At 46.3% G+C, this 16,773-nt stretch overlaps 1 protein-coding gene across 1 annotated transcript in view; it reads left to right on the top strand.

Annotated features, from left to right (window-relative positions):
* Window positions 1-16,773, top strand: part of LOC135902661 (nose resistant to fluoxetine protein 6-like) — an 85,887-nt gene that overhangs the window by 42,071 nt on the left and 27,043 nt on the right. The window contains exons 2-4 of the mRNA XM_065432878.1: window positions 6,745-6,956; window positions 8,843-9,045; window positions 14,870-14,967. Coding sequence (XP_065288950.1) covers window positions 6,745-6,956; window positions 8,843-9,045; window positions 14,870-14,967 — 513 coding nt within the window. The remainder of the gene's footprint in view (window positions 1-6,744; window positions 6,957-8,842; window positions 9,046-14,869; window positions 14,968-16,773) is intronic.

Here is a 16,773-nt window from a genome sequence, read left to right as displayed (position 1 = left end):
TCCGCTGGGGCAGAGCCAGTGCACTGAATATCGATAACCGGAAGAAGAGGGTGGTGCCGGCGTCTGCGATTGGTCGGCTTTCCCTTACTTAGCTTGTGATGGCTGGTCGAAAATCGCGGCGGCATGCAACGGAAGCTTAAGAATGACGCTAAAACTGACCCTCAGCAAAGAAGAGTTGGCAGAATGAGGTGGCAAACCTGCCGAAAGTGCTCGAAAACGTTACATGGCCACACAAGAAGTTTTATTATACGCAAATACACCCATGCTCTCCGGCAAGTGCGAGTAGCCAGCGTCTCAGCGATCGGCGGCAGCAATCTTTTATTCCTTTCGGAACGGGGCAGCCTAGGGCTATTCCGAAGAAAATTCAGTTTTGTTCGGCATATTAATGCATCTTTATCGCGTACACGTCACTTTTACGCGGTGAGATTGTGTGGTTTTGTGACGTCGCGTGACAGGCAGGTGAAGTGGGTGCAGCCCGAAAATTTTTACCAATAGCCGAGGGCTAATGGCGAAAAGGGGTCAAATCAGAAATAACCGTTTTTCTTTTTTTTTGTCAAATCATGCATAATCAGTGCGTACACATCATATCAGATGGGGAGTTACCGCGGTTTTCGTGACGTCGCGTGACAGGCAGGTGAAGCGGGGGTGGTCCAAAAAAGTTTTTCACCAATCAGAGAGGGCTGATTGCAGAAACGGAATAGAAAAGTTTGGAATAGTTTTACGTTATAGCGCTCATAGTTGCGGTTATCGTTATGGTTTTTTTTTCTACTGTTCTTTTTTGTTTTTGAATTAGGGCGTATAAAATTCGATTGCTAGTTTTAAAACGCGAAGCCGGATAGAAATCGGGGCTTTTGTTTTCTGGCATCCCAAACTAGGAGATTTTCTGGTAACATTCACAAACGATTAGCACAGGCAATGGTCTCTTTTTGGTAGACTCAAATGTTTCGGGCGCAGACAAGTGAAATCACTCAAAGCAACATATATAATGACAAAGAGAGCTGCTCGCCATTTGTGTTAGAAACTAATCTATACAAATCCATGTTGGCAGGCGTTATCTACATCTTTAAGGAATCCACATACGCAAAAACACGAAATAGATATGTGTTTGACGATTCATTCTTTGCCTGGATTCTTTTTAACAAAGCAAAAATGCACAAATTGTAGTAGATACGTGCATGCTTCGCAAGGGTTGTGATGCTTAAAATTCGTTATCTTACAGGCCCTTGTTGACGTACAATATAATTGGCACGTTGAGAATTTCTGTGTTCATCCTAGACACGTCGGGCCTTTCAACACACCTCTGTTGGGCCTCACAACGTCACGTTTGCCAGCAGCACTGCAGAGAAACGTCCGCGCGGCGGTCGGTTCCTAGCGCATGACCACCATGTATGCCACCTGCGGGAAACGCGCTGCGTGTCGCAAAGCGGAGAGTGTTCATTCGCCATGTAACATCTACATTTAATGTTTCCCTTTTCTAAAAGGCGGACCTTCGAGGAGAAGTCAGGTTGAGCTCTACTTCGATAAAACTTGCGCGGCGCGCAAGAAACAGTGGTTACAGAGCTTTATCCAAAAACTGAAGGACCCTAGTGTTAAGCGTGTAAATCTACCTCTTAACTCACTCCAGTTACATTGATCAGAAGCGTTATAAGGGACACCGACCTTAGTTGTTGCGGTGGACGTGGTCCCTTGCATTATTGTTGCATATTCCAGTTTGGTTGGGATATTAAGTATAAGGCAAAATACCAATTCATGACTTGAATAATTAAACAGACATTCAGGCCGGGATGCCATGCAAACCTTCGAGTTGAAGCGCTGGCAGCGCAAGCACAAGTGTTAACGCGGAAACACACGTTGCGTAGCGAAATGACAGATCAAGTTCCCACTGTATTTTACATCTTCGCGAAATAATTCGTGCTGTTTATTTGTCCTTATTTATTCCTTGCGCGAAACCTTTCAAACCGCAACGTAGACAGTTCTGGACGAAGACTGGACTGCGAACATCGCAGCATTGGTGGACCATCGCTCTGAAATCGATGACCTTAGGTATGAATTAATGGTCGGTGGAGAGTGCAGTTTTCGAGGACAGGAAAAAAAAAGCGTGCTTTTGAAGCGTCACGCTTTGTGCATGCAGATTATAACTCGAACGCTGTGTTGATTGCTTAAGCGGAAGACGTCATTTATATGACAGCGTAACACGGCGAAACCGCCTTTCTATGGTTGTCGGAAGTGCCCATACCAGGATGATAGAAAGGGGGGGTGGAGAGATGACAGCCGTGGTGCCCGTGACCGTTTGTCCGTCGTTTCTCTGTTCGGCTTGATATGTGCCTATAGGCTGGCGGTAAGGGGGTGAGAGTGCTTCGGCCGCCTCTACATTCGCTCCTCGTGCACGTTCCGATACCTCCTGAGAAGTCTTTCGATCCGCTGGGAACCATCCCTGCTGCGCTAGCACTGCGGTGACCGTTCGCTGTCGGTGTCCAGGAAGACGCGACTTCCTCCGAGGATGCGAACAAAGCGCCGCGCATCGCTGCAACGTCACGCGAAAGGCGTGCGAAACGCGCGCTTCCGGCACCGTTAGCTGCTGCTCGAGATATTGGCATCCCTGTTGCACCGCATGTGCTGCGCTTGGCGACCCCTCTGCCTTTCACTTAATAAATGTTTTCTCTCCCTTCCCTGTTTGCTTCATGTGAACATACTGTCCTAAATGCCAAACGTGCGCTGAAATCAAATTAAAAAACAAAACATATAACAAAGGAGCGCCAGCACACACAATCGCGAAGCGACTACAAGTCGCTTCGCGATTGTGTGTGCTGGCGCCACTTTGTTATATGCTCTTTTTTTAATTTTTACTGCTCATACAAATTCCGCCGTAATCCCACACCTACGGAGCATGGTGCTCCTTCGCTGAAGCCGCAATAAATGCGAGTGCATGCAACGCTGATTAGCGGCAGCTACGGGGCACCACTACATTTAATGCATTTCGTCTCGCACGTGTTATACAATCTCCTCCTATTCTGTAGATGCGCAGGGAATCGCAAAGACACATTTAACTGACGAGAACAGCATACGTCCTTATTAGGTAGCCAGCGAAAAAAAAATCCTAGCTTTGAGACAGCTGCCGCACGAACACCTCAGCTATTCACTATATACTATATTAGCTGTCTTCACTGCATACCCAGCGGATGTCAAAAATACGCTCGAGAACAAACGCGTACTTATTTGTCAATGTCACACAGGGCCGTGTAAAGTCCCGTGTAACTGGCCGTGAACATGGCCAGTTCGTTTAAACGTGAACGCGTTTCTGAGAATTCGTTATCGTAGTGCCTTCCACTCCGTGGTGTTATTTGCTCAGCCAAGTTTTATGTCTACGGTGAACTCGAGAATGGGCGCCCCGTCGAGGAAAGGATGAGCCAACATTTTTTTTAATGACGTTTCCTGGGATCTAATGCCAGGGCTGCGTTGTTATATGGCCCAGAATAGAAGGATTTGAGGAAAGAAGAAATATCGTCAGCCTAGCTGGGATGGCGAAATTGCGTGCAAGCTCGATATATTCCTACTGCAGACCGGCACAAACAAAAAATCAGCCCACCCTGCCGCATACAATACAAATCCTTTGTCGAGGTGGCACGTATCGTCGGCATCTGCCTCTACAACAACGCAGGACCACATGAAAGAAAAGAAGGCACTATCATACACACGCCAAAATGGAGAGCTAGAGACGAAGCAAAGCACGTACGAGCAGAACGTTGGTCGTGCACGGTCCGAAAAAGTAAAAAAAAAAGGGAAAGAACCAGGAAATAGGGAGAAGGGAAGGGGAGACTCTTTGTCGAAAAGATCTTGTTTTGCGTCCTCGCTTCACGCGGTCAAGGAAACGCACGCCTATCACAATATCAACAACAAGAGGCCCAAGCACAGAAGTGGCTGGCTCTCTTTTTGTCCAGCCGTTCAAACGAACTTGCCTCCCTTTCGCCGTCCGCTAATAAGGAAACACTTTCGAGACCTATATACATACGTGCTACGTACTACGGTCCATGTGCATGTCGAGTCTCTCCTCCCGTAGCGTGAACTGACGGGGCTGTAAAATTTTACGAATAGCCTGAGGGGTGTGAGCGAAAGATCTAGATCGACCGGTTCCGACATTTCCGAAGCCGGTGCGGCAAGCAAAACGCAGCCGGGTCGTTAGCTCTTATTTCTTTCCGGCCACCTATTCGCATTCCCACTGCTTTCCGTTTCTTTTCTCATCCACAATGTCCTGATTATTGCCTTCATTTGCAATAATGAGGACATCTTTTGGGTAAAGGTAGCTTTTGGGCAGATTTTGTGTGAACTTATTGGCCGAGAACAAAATACACGGCCTTCACACGCCGCCTTATATGGTAAGTTTGTGGACTATTACGCATTATATTATATTCCATATGTAAAATCTAGAATATATCAGTCATCCAAAAGTGTCCTCCATTAACAATTTCCATGTTGCCTCCATTGTCTGGTTGAAAGCCTGCTCAACTACAATAGAGTACAAAAGATATCCTTCAAGAAATGCTCAACGTATCTGACTAATGATTAGTAGTGATTAATGTATCGTGCCAAGAAGGAAATAAAGCCGAACATAAGTCGAGCGAAGATATGCGCATGGACACCCCATCTATCTCTTCAGTTTGGACCGTCTTTTAGACGCCTCACATTGCGCACCGGGAAATCAATCAAGCTTTCTTTTTACTTTTTTTTTCAAATCTTAGATGTGAGCAAAGCGGTAGGGCGAGTGAATGAGGACAGTCAGAACATTTTTCAGCTAAAAGAGGGCACTCGCATCTCGACGACCTCTAAACCAGACACAACGTCGAGGTATGGCGTCGACGCTCCTGATCATTACTCCTGCGAGGCGATCAGGATGACAAAGAAAGCTTGCTGCAGAACCTGCGGCAGCGCGCGACTTACCCGGTGCACGGGTTCTCTAGAAAAAAAAAATGCACTGGTACACAGAAAGGTCCCGGGGGTGTCCGGGGTTGTGAGGTATGCGTGGACCGCTGCATGCCTCAGGTCATCACTATGTGCCCTTCCTTTAGTCGCGGCTCTTTTCGTGATCACCGCGCGGCCTACTTAGTGCAGGGCTGCGCGCGCAGTAACACTGGGATCTTTGTCCTCGCTCGTACTTCTCAAATTATACACAGAACAGGCCAAGAGTGGAGAAAAACAAACTCAGTTACTTGTTCGTGCCTAGTGGAAGAGGGCACGATATAGGAACCGGATGAAAGAAAGCAGCACTCATCGATGCGCCAGGTCGTGAGTCGACGAAACAAAAAAAAAAAAGTTGGGGCAACAAAAGCAGAAGGAAAGAACGTGTATGTAATGCATATCACCTTGGACGACTTCTTCACCAAGAAAAGATGCGCGGGAAAAATACAAAAAAGATAACATTTCTTGGATAATTTCCTTCTTATTCATAATTTGCTCTCCCGCTCGACAACAGCGTTGCTTGTTAATGAGCGGTTGTCTTGCAATTTGCTGAAAGCGTTGTAGTCTAAATATTCGTTTTGGTGCTGTAGAAAACGGTTGAAAGTTGCTTTGCAGATAAAAAAAAAATGCACCGACTTCTGGATGGAAGCCGGTGCAACAAAACTCGACTCAACTCTGAAGGTCAACGGCACACTTGGTCCCCTGATACTGGTTTCACGTGTTCCCATTAAGATCACATGCTCGCACTTTTATGTGCTATGATACCACCCACGTGCCCCCTACTTTAACTCTATAAGCTTAATCCGTGTTACTGCATTTCTGTTTTAGCGCTAGACGCGCTCACTATGGCAAACTGTTGCATAGGGATTGAGAGGTGGATGCTCCTGCTGTAGGATGTCCATGTCGTCAGGCTACTTCGAAGTAGGCAACATCTGGAACTGTCACGACAACCATCAGTCAATCAAACGAAAGGAATGGATGTGTAGCGTGACACAAACGCAACATTATCATAAATTATAGTAGAATATTGGTAACTAGATAATCGGTTCATGGAGTTTAACGTCCCAAAGCAACTCCGGAACTGTGAGACACGCCCTATTCGAGGGCTCCGGATTAATTTGAACCCCCCCGGAGTTCTTCAACGTGCACCTAAACTTAAAGACACGAGCGTTTTTTTTTTTTTTCCTTGAATTTCGCCCCCCTCGAAATGCGGCCGCCGCAGCAGGGAATCCAACCCGCTATACCTCTTTCTCAGCTGCAGAAGGCATGGATAGCCACTCAGTTAGCGCGGCGGGTCGATAACATCGTTCACGTAACAATATTATAGGCCATGCGTGAACGTCTCAAAAAAATGAAGCGAAAACACGGGGAAGGCGGGAGATGGAAATTCAAGACCACGAGCAAAACGAGAACACTGTGAAAGCAGGAGCCAACGTTTCGACAAGTGGACTTGTCTTTTTTAAGGCCACATATGCTTTCATCGGCATAGTATATATATGTAGGGTTCTAAAGGGGATTGGGTAAGGCGGGTGGGTGAGGCAGCGACCGAAGGTGTGTTAACGGCGAGGGTGTAGAATTGAAAATAAAGGCGGCCAGTGACACGGTGCCATGCACACGGCCGTGTCATCGGCCGTGTGCATAGCGCCGACCGTGGCCACACGTAGGACTGCTACCACGTGACGCAGTGCTGGTACAAGCGCGTCCGTGGAACTTTGTTATATTTCCCGCTCTGTGCAAGCGCCAGGGCAGCCCTGCGAGCGTGAACTGCAGGCTTTTCTTTCGTGGACGCAGTGGCTGACTCGAACGGCAAGCCTCCGCCGGGCATGCTTCAAGGGAGCGTGGCCGACCTCGGAAACTTCGACGAGTGCCTGGACGTGGTGGTGCGCGATTTCTACGGCGACGTCGACTTTACGGGCCAGTACTGCAGCCTATTCGTGAACCCCAAAGGTGTCCCGTTCCTGCGAAAGATGATCGCCAAGTTCCAGGAGCAAGGCGAGATGATGGTACGCCTATACCGCTACTTGTTGCTTGCAACCGAGCGAGAAACTTGTTGTCCAACGACCAGACAGAAAGAGCATGTTTCTAGGCGGACCACGCGCCTATAGGCTGAATTCCGCTTTCCTTATAGGTTTATCCACCGTGACTGGTTGCTTAACTAAGGCAGACAGTTGTGACGTATGCTTGTTAGCTATACGGAGCTTACGCGAGCGACAAAAAAAAAAGTGTCACCTTAAATCTCGGCACACAGTATAGCGTCTTAAGCGCAATGCATTACTAGCAAGCCACCGTTTGCTTCGCTACAACTCATGTGCAATTTTGCAGCGCTCACAAGAATATTGACCACAAGATGAGGAGAGAAACATTGCGAATTTTTGTGATTTATCACGAACACAGTACTTGAAGCACTTGTGTGTAGCTTGGAGCGTGCGTAACTTCTGCGCGATGTACGTGAGTGTTTTGTGTGTTTCTGTGCTAACCTTGCGTGCTTTTCAGCCTGCCCGCTAGTTTAGTGGTCACGTTAGCACGTACCCCTTTAGCAAACGTTCTCATTCTCTATTAAAAAATTATTTCGTCGCCATAGTTCAAACCGTGCCTATGCATTAAAGCAGTGGTTTTGTGTCAAAAGCGTGTTCTTATTTTTCTAGCTACTCCCTCCCGCATTTACGCTATATCTGCCATTTAAAGACAGAAAGAAAGAAAATTCAGAGAGGAAGTTTACTACAGCAAGTGTACTCATACGATTGGTTCTCTGGTTACTGTTCCCATTCCCCATATGTTTTACCTGTGGACTATCAGGCACCGTAAAGCAAAATTTAGCATTAGTAATATACATAGTGCATCCGCAGTTTTACCTTATGCGCAAGAGAACGAATTATAGATACTACAACGACATTAAGAGAAAGCTTTACCTCCCGGCCAACTGCGATTGTCCCATTCAATTAAATCAAATGCATTTGTGAGAAACGATTTGAATCAAATTTGTTCCATTTGAGAGAGAATGCTAAATTATAGCAACTCAAGGGAGAAGGATGTTTATTTAAGACCTTGAATTTCTTACAAAATTTACCAACAATCAGCAAGCTAAAAAAACGAAATTTATATATTTGAGGTATAATTTTACAGTTTACATCAAATTGTTAAAATGTCCCCGAAAATTTTGCAAAAGTTCTACGCACAAATTAGTGGTATATTTCAGAGCGGTGTACGTATATAATAATCGTACATCACTTTTGTCCCTCTTTACGTATTATTAGCTCCAACTTGCAGAACTGTGATATTGGCTTTATTGCCTTAGTTCATGGTTACAGTTACAGAGTTGTAAACTTGATATTAGAATTGTTTTCAGAGTTTGCAATTAGCAAGAACGTTTTTCTTAAACAGAGGCCATAAATTGTAAATCCTCTGCCTACAGTTACTACATTTCAACTTTCTCTTTCAAATGCAACAAACCTCATTAAAGGTGGTGCAGTGTTTGCCGAGAAAAACGATTTCTCCATTACCGTGTATTTAGATAAAAGTTCCCGAGCTAATTTTCCTTCTCAAGGCATCGCGGTCCATGGAAGGGACATCAAACACAGATCATGCACTTGGCTGCATATACAGAGTGCATGCCTCAATGCAGGCTGCACACTGGTATCTTCCGTTGCTGATGGTAGAATTGCTCATTATTCTGGTATACGTGAAACAGAACAGTGGGCGACAAGCCTCTTATGATCTTCGCAGGCCATAAGAGCCTTGTAGACACATGTACCACTGGTCTGTAGCGCTACTGCGGGCTCTAGCCAGCATTAGAGCCTTCTGTCACGAAACCCAAGAATGAGCACAGGGCCATGGTGTCCGTCCGTCTCGGCCGTCCACAGCAGTAAGCCGTAGCGCGCTACTCACACAGGGCGCCAACAACCCGATGAACTGGCTGAACCAGGACCTGTTTTTCGGCATCCAAATGGGCATATGCATCCCGTCCAAGTGCTCGGGCACCGAGCTGCGCCACATGGCGGCCACGCTGCTGCACCGGTACGGCTTCCACACCGTGGTGCGCGGATGCCAGGTCAACGAGACCCGACCGCTCAAGCCCTACCAGCGCGGCCTGCTGTGAGCGAAACTTTTTTTACCACGTCATATATCCTCTCGACTTCCCTACACAGAAACGGCATCACCCGACGGCATATCAATTTTTTCGGAAATATATGCTACAGATCTTATTGGAAAAGTAGAAGAATCCAATAGTACGCAATGAAAAAAAGTTGGCGCTCTTTTTTCTATATAATGCCCCCCGCCTCTCTCCTTTCCCGCACATGAACACACAGTGCGGCGATGCTCCATCGAATGCAGTGAGCAATTAAGCTACAAGGGCTCTTTTTCTTCTTTCTGTATTTCTGTTACCGCTGGAAATAGATGAACCAACTGACATAAGTGCGTGTCAGCCTATCAGGTGAACTGAACGCGAAGGAGAGATAAAATGCCCTCAACGTTAATGAATCTCGAATTTCGAAGTTATTTTTGCCCGAACGGCTAAGGTTTAGCACGGCTATATATTACGGATATGCGCGTAACGCACTGCCTCTCTGTACTACATGATTATTTATTCCCTGTTTGGTGATAGGTGCCGGTAGTAGTTTCCTCCCCCCAGACAGTAAATATTCTGTACGACACGACCTGCACACAATAATATATTTCCTAGTTATTTTCCTCAAGCAATGTCCTAGGCAACTCTGCGAGCTCATTAGGCTTTTTTCGGGGCTAGGCTTGACAATTCGTGTTGTCTCGAATGTCTTTTATGCAAATAGCTTACTGCAAAGTCCACTTATTACAAAAGCTCCAAATACGCTCTTTCGTTGTGTCATGGTTTTTGTAATTTTAAATTTGCCTTGAAGAAGCTTTTTCATGTTTATATAGACAGCGAAAATTGTTTGGGGTGCTGTTGACTGTCCGTACGCTCCGGGAAGCAGCCGGTTCAGCACGCTGCATGACGGATACGAGCGTTTGAAAAACAACACTCAACTACGTACACATCATCTTTGCCACACCCCTGAGGGGAAATATGATAGCAGAGGCTGCTGTGCCGAACCTGGAAGACAGCTCGAAACAACAGCCGTGAAACTCCATGCATAACAGATGGTGACATAGTTGCTTTGGGAATAAAGATGCTTCAGAAGAGGAGGAGAAAGAGGAAAGAAAGGGAGAAGGCAGGAATGTTAACCAGAAGATCGTCTGCTTGGCTACCCTACGATGGGGACGGGAAAAGGAGAATATAAAGGTGTGAGAGAGAGAGAGAGAGGAAGGAAATTTGGGGTGATATCGCGCACGCGTGCGAAGAGCACCACTAATTAAATCAAAGACGTTCGCACAGACTAATCGCCCTCAAGAAACACAAAAGTGCCTTCACAGCCTTGTGGGCCGACGAGTGACGGGCTCTCATTTACCCAAATACGAAGTGAGATAAATTTATAGTATAAGTTTAACTATACGCATTTTGCCAATACTGCTGTCGATCATACTAAAAGACCCTGTCGCTACATTTTTCGGAGCTGCAGCTACCTTACCACTAGGTTTCTGCATTTTCTGGTTCTCTTTCCTCCCTCATCGTATATTGCATTAATTATTATTAACATTTCATGTCTCTCTCGCTCTCCCAATGTGATCGGTGGCATAAGTCGGACTGAGATAGCACGACCCGCCAGCAGTTACGCCCTTCTGGCGGGCATAGGTATCAGCGGCAACCTCTGTTAGGGCGTGAAAACAGAGCTTGAGAACAAAGCGTACTTTGCGTCGTCACTGGCTGTGAACGACCGACTCGATCTACCGAGGATCGACATGCAACTTGCCATGCGGGCCGAATTGAGTCAAACTACCCGTGAAGAAAGGCTGACGCAGCCAGAATGGGTGCTTGCTCAGCCCTACCGGCGAGTGTTTGCACCATCCTGAGAGGTAGTCCGGTAAGCTGACTGGGCCCACCTTTGGAGGCTTTATGTAAATGCGTTATCTGAGGGCCTTTCCCCTTGCCCTTGCGAGCGCGTTGAACGCCTGTATGGGGCCAGCAGGTACAACGCCCACGACCGTCGGCTAGTGTTTTGTTACCCTTTCATCCCATGACTCATGCCCCTTATTGTGGACTGTCAAATAAACGGATGGGGAATACAAAATAATGATAGTAACTAATAACATTTGCGAAATTCTATCAATGATGAATTTTGCCATTATAGCTACCTCGCTTTACCACTATTCCTTGAACAGGTTGGTAGCCTCTAAGGAATATACTGCATCAGAACGGCAAGTTGGGCCAGTTGGTTGGGATTCATGGTAAGGTTTGTAACAGCGCACCCAAGACATTGCAAGGACAACAGAAGGAATAAAAAGCGCCGTGTCGTCGTTTTATTCCTTCTGTTGCCCTTGTCTTGGGTGCGCTGTTACAAACTTTACCATGGAGCCTCTAAGGCACTGGAGATAAGTAGCTTGGGGTTGTCATGTCTTCGTCTCGGTATGTAGATTATGTAACATGAAATGCGCCTAAAAGATTTAGACCTTTAAAGCGTACCATATAGGAAGGTCCGGGGGACACTAATCTGCTAACGCACATAATTCTTATTCACCCTGTTGTAGATTATGCATCATGTGTATAGAGCCCTTGTAAGCAGCATGTCAATGATAAAATTGAATCAGGTAAAAAACGATTAAAAAATCATAGGTAACTCACTTTATTTCTTGTACTCATCACCGGGATTGTTCACTAAAACCTGCTTTACCCTCCTTGAGTTTACCTTAGCTCGGCAAAAGATGCCAAATCGATTCAGTGAACCTCCTACGCTCTGTTAGTCATTCATCTAAGAACTCGTCTTTCCCTTGAGGCATACCTTACGTTCTCAAGCGCTTTCCACTAAAAGTCGCCACAGCCTTAACCTGAAGCCAACTGTTGATTACACAATTGGTCACGACTGTCATAACTGCATCGTTGTAGCAGAGTGTGTAGCTTTTATAGGTAAAGCTGTTCAAGTACGACCCGTAACTACAAGCTTTCCCTTCTGGAGCGCCTTGTCGCGAACCGAACACGTGCGCAGTATTCACGGTCCACACCTGCCGTTCCCGTTGCTATTGCGCGCACATATATCATGCGTAACTTGCTTCGTCCACGCGGCCTGACACATGTCTTGTATAAGCTGGTTGTGGTGGTTTCACTTGGCTAAGCGTACTCCATGACATGACAGACTGCTTCAAACCTTGCCTGCACTGCACTGCGGTCGTGCCTGTCTCCTTGCGCACGTGCGCGTGTTTGCTTAACTGACATTCTCGAAAGTGTGCAACCGTGGAGAACGCCGCAAACAGAAGTGCGTTTTATTTTGTATAGTTGCACATGCCACACAACAGCAAACGCGTGAAAACGTCCACTCAAGCGGAAACAGCGAGAAAATTGCGTCTTGTACACTTGCAGGAGTTACGCCCTCCTAATTGCGGGCGCTTTTCCTTTAGTTCCGGTCGTGCTGCCGATGCACGGCTCACGACTAATCGCCCTCAGCTCGACGGACCTCGTCGGGTGCATTGAACGCAGTTTCTTTCTGGTTCCACATCGGCTTCTGGAAAAAAAAACAAAAGCGGTGTAAATATTTAGGTCATTAGCCTACACTGCGTACTTTGAGTAAAATACTTTTTACATAACGTAATAATGTCAGCAAAAGCCATGCACTGTTTCTGCGTGCACTACTGGCGTGGCTTCTTTTTTTCCCCATCGAGTTGAAATAATCTTGCATCGTAAGGCAGACCAGATATACTGGTTTGACTAGCGCGCAACAACATCCCTTCATTCTATATCGAGGAGCTTATAAGAGTAGGATAAATTCGCCGAGAGGCTCGTTTAGGCTGCTTCATCTGACTAACCTAAACGTCCTAAAAAGAGTTGAAGTTGCTGATTGTTTATTTAGTGAAGCCATTGAGAGGGGATCGACGAAGTCGAGAGCCAATCGAAGGATCGTTCACCTCATGACTCAGTATATATGCAGTGCCGCCGCATTTTCCGCGCTGGGAAAACTAAAGCGTGACTGAAAGACATGAAGCACATTTACTTGACATGGACTAATGCTGTCATGTCCGGTAAGTACACATTCTCTCTCTCTCTCTCCTTCGATAGTTAGCTGTCTTACAGGAATGATGCCTACTTTCATTGAGTGCCATGAAAGAAAAGCAAATTCAGGACTGACTGTTGGGGCCAAATGTAACAGACGTGGATCAGCATACACCTCGTCGCAGATTGAAACTCCTGTCAATTGCCTCGATCGTTTCACGCAATATCTCTGAGATCTAACTGATTCAGGCGCCAGTGTTTTCCAGCTAATCATTGTTTCAGCGCTATCAGCTAACACGAAAGACGGAGAGGGGTTAAAATCCAGCTTTAAGCAAAAAAAAAAAGAGGGTAGAAAAGGCACAAACACAGAGGTACCAAATACAGGTCACGCTTCATTGAGATTGAGCGGAGTTAATCGTGGTAAGAGGTGCGCGCCTTCTCGCTCAGACGCTGAGGCAATCGCGACGAATTGTTGATTTGCGCAGCGCAATGAAAGCTGCGTAGAGACAGGATTAGCAAAAGCTGCCACTCTGTCGCCAACCACAGAGCTCAACGAATACCGGCCGGCATTCAAATTGTAAGTTGGTCGGCCATCTGGAGGCCTTAGCTCACTGCATACACCGTCGGTCGTGAGTCACGCGAAACAAAGGCAATTTTGACTTTATTTCGTGACCAAGACATCAAACACACTATGTACAGCTTGCGCCGAGTGTGCATGTCTGTGGGCGTGGTGCGCGCTCGCTTATTTGGGGGTGTGTACGACGTGCCTCGTCTTTCAACCTTTGGGGTGGCGTGCTTGGCATGTGGTCAGGCAATGCGGCTTCTATCGTGAAAGCGTATCTCTATAACGTTCTACATGCCGTCTTTGTTGAAAGCATGCCACCCTCTCCCCCCCTCCCCCCATCAACAACAGCTCCGAACGCGGCCGGTTCAGGGAGGGAGAATATGAGAAGACCGTCTAAACAAATGCACGGCTGTCGCTTTTTCTATTCTTTTGCCGAAGAGCGCAATGGCCATCGAGTGATTCCGTCTATCCGCGCCGGAACGGAACGGAGCCTGTTTGCCAGCAATGCAGACAGACTGCACACACTCAGGGCAATTTCAAACAGCACCTCATGCGAGATCCTCTAGGACCCGGCAGGGTTCCTTACTGCCTTTGGTGTTGCGCTGCTAAGCCCGTGGTTTTGGTACGTACTACCCCAGAATTTAATTTCATTCTTTAAGGATCCTCTAGGCGTGGCATAGAGTGCGTCATCTGACGTGCATATATGCTTAATCAGTGTGCGTGCATTCAGCGCCTTCGAATGCGTTGTAAAATTACACGAATTTAAGTCGTTATTTATAGCATAAATTAGACGGTCACGGTGTGCTTCGCTCTGACCATCACTCGGAACTGTGATCTTCATTGTAAATGCAGGTAGCTATCACATAAAGGGCGACGTAAATCTGGTCAATCCACGCTCAGCGAATCACCTTCGCACCGCATCACACAGTGTACACGTGTATGTGCGCGAGTGTATTAGCCCATACGTTTGAGTATGTGTGTAATTTTATACATCAGTCAAATGTATTAAAGTGTGGGGTATTACGTGCCAAAACAACGATATTACTATGAGGCGCGCCGTAGTGGGATACTCCGGATTAATTTATACCAGCTGGGGTTCTGTAACGTGCACCCATTTCTCGGTACACGGGCGTTTTTTGCATATCTACCCCATAAAAATGCGGGCACCGCGGCCCGGATTGAACCCGTCACCTCATGCTCAGGAACACAATGTCTGCTTCTATCTCGGTGTGTACAAAATTTGGTTAAGATTGGACATTTATAACGCTGCTATGTTTATTATTCTTTTCTTCATGCAGCATATTCCTCGGTGTTCTTTCTGTTATTATTCTACTCGGAACTGCTTACGACGTTGCCCGCTACTACCTGCCAGAGGAAAAAAAGAAGTTCCTTCCAGGTAAGTTTAAAGGAAATCTATGTATATATGAGCTATCGTAAAAAAAAACTGTTACTCACTCCGTGCAAAGCTTCATCTCAGACGTGAAACACTTTATAAACTGGTACAGCTGAATGAATTCATTCTATATGGAGGACGAAATGGGGCTCTATCCAGGAACAATGGCAACACAAGAGAGAATTCTCAGAGGTGCCAAGCTAAGGACTAAGGATGTGCAAATAGTAATTTTCGAGACCAAATTGGATACAAATTGAATAGTGCCCGACTCGAATCGAACCGGATCGCATATCGAATACTTTTAGAACAGTTTTCGAATAACGAGCTGGCCGTTCTCAGCAATAATATAAAGAAAGCTTCACATCCTAGCATATTCACAACGTCAGCAAGCTTCTATCATTACACTGTGTGTCATGAAGCGGTCTTTAATATTATCGCAAACTGGAACATTAGGAGCAAATAAGCATTTTATTCTCATACTGTAAGGACTAATTGTTGAGTGCGAATGGTATAGCGGTTTAACTGAAAATGTCTGGCTACCTGAGCGATGTTGCGTGCCCCACTATGTAACTTCTCGAATTTTATGAGTACTATGACCACTGGGAAGAAACTTAACTCACTTTTGCTCCAACTTTATGCTCGATCACGCGAAGTAGGATATTTGGCATATTCAAAATGAGTTCGAAAAGTATTCCTGTTTCCGAATAGTGACTATTGATTCGGTCTTCGAATCGATTAGGGCAATATTCGAGTCAGTAATCAAAAGTTTCGAATATTCGCGTGCTCTTTACTAAGAAGTGACCCGGCTAGCGCGCATTGTCTCACGGAAAATAAGTTTTGTAAGCCACTGCTTCAATTCTTAGATAAAGAGTTCCATCCACGCTTTCACTTGGATACTCCCATATGCCGCAGGACAAGATGTTAGAATAAAACAAAATTAATAGCAGTAATAGGCTAGTTGTTGCTTTCATACGTACGTTTCTTATATTGTAGTAAACACTGCGTTAGCACAATGGCAGTTGTCATGTCCACTCTATTTACATAATACGCACAAGTTTAAGCCCCCGCGAAGCGTGTGTTCCCAAGGTACTTCAGGTGTAATGCGCTGGGGTGCACTTGTCAATGGGGCATAGAGCGCGACAGCGGTGTGCAGCAACATGTGTTTGCGCCGTCCAGTGCAGTTCGCAGGCTCGAGACAATTCCCTTCTCAGCGAACTGTCCTTCATTGGCAGGCTACCGCCGGTCGTACTGCCTTCTGTGCAGCGAGAACAGCTTTTGAACAGTGCGCCATATAGGTTAGCTTTACTGGCTTTACATCTTGGCGACTGCTGAGGCTGGTCTAACGTAGGGCAGTATGGTTGATGAAAGGAATCGATGAAATCCAATTGCGCAGCGAGAAACACGAGCAGCGTGACCAGCCGATCTGGCAACGCGTGCGCTCAAAAGCAGGTTATCTCGAATATATGATATAGATCACGCAAACGAATTTTAATTTCGAGCGCGCAGTTCCCGCTCTATTTATTTTGCCCGCAACGAACATAAAAAATATGCTTGTCTTCCAACCGCGCTTCATAAAAAAAAAAAGAATCTAAGCCTATGCCGGCAATCAAACTCGCAGCGTCGTGCTTAGCAGCTGGACACCATTGCCAATTAGTCACCGCGGAGGGCAAATGTCGAGAAATGCCAGTAATAATGAACGACGTTGAGGGATGCTTGTACACGACCCAGCTGCCATAGGTGCATTGTTTAAATAAATTGCCAGCTTCGTCCGAAGGCGAAGCATTGAAATCAATGGGTAGCGTTGCGCTC

Source organism: Dermacentor albipictus, chromosome 1, assembly GCF_038994185.2.
Source record: "Dermacentor albipictus isolate Rhodes 1998 colony chromosome 1, USDA_Dalb.pri_finalv2, whole genome shotgun sequence".
NCBI classification, from domain to species: Eukaryota; Metazoa; Arthropoda; class Arachnida; order Ixodida; family Ixodidae; genus Dermacentor; species Dermacentor albipictus.
This window is presented reverse-complemented; position numbering and strand designations above follow the sequence as displayed.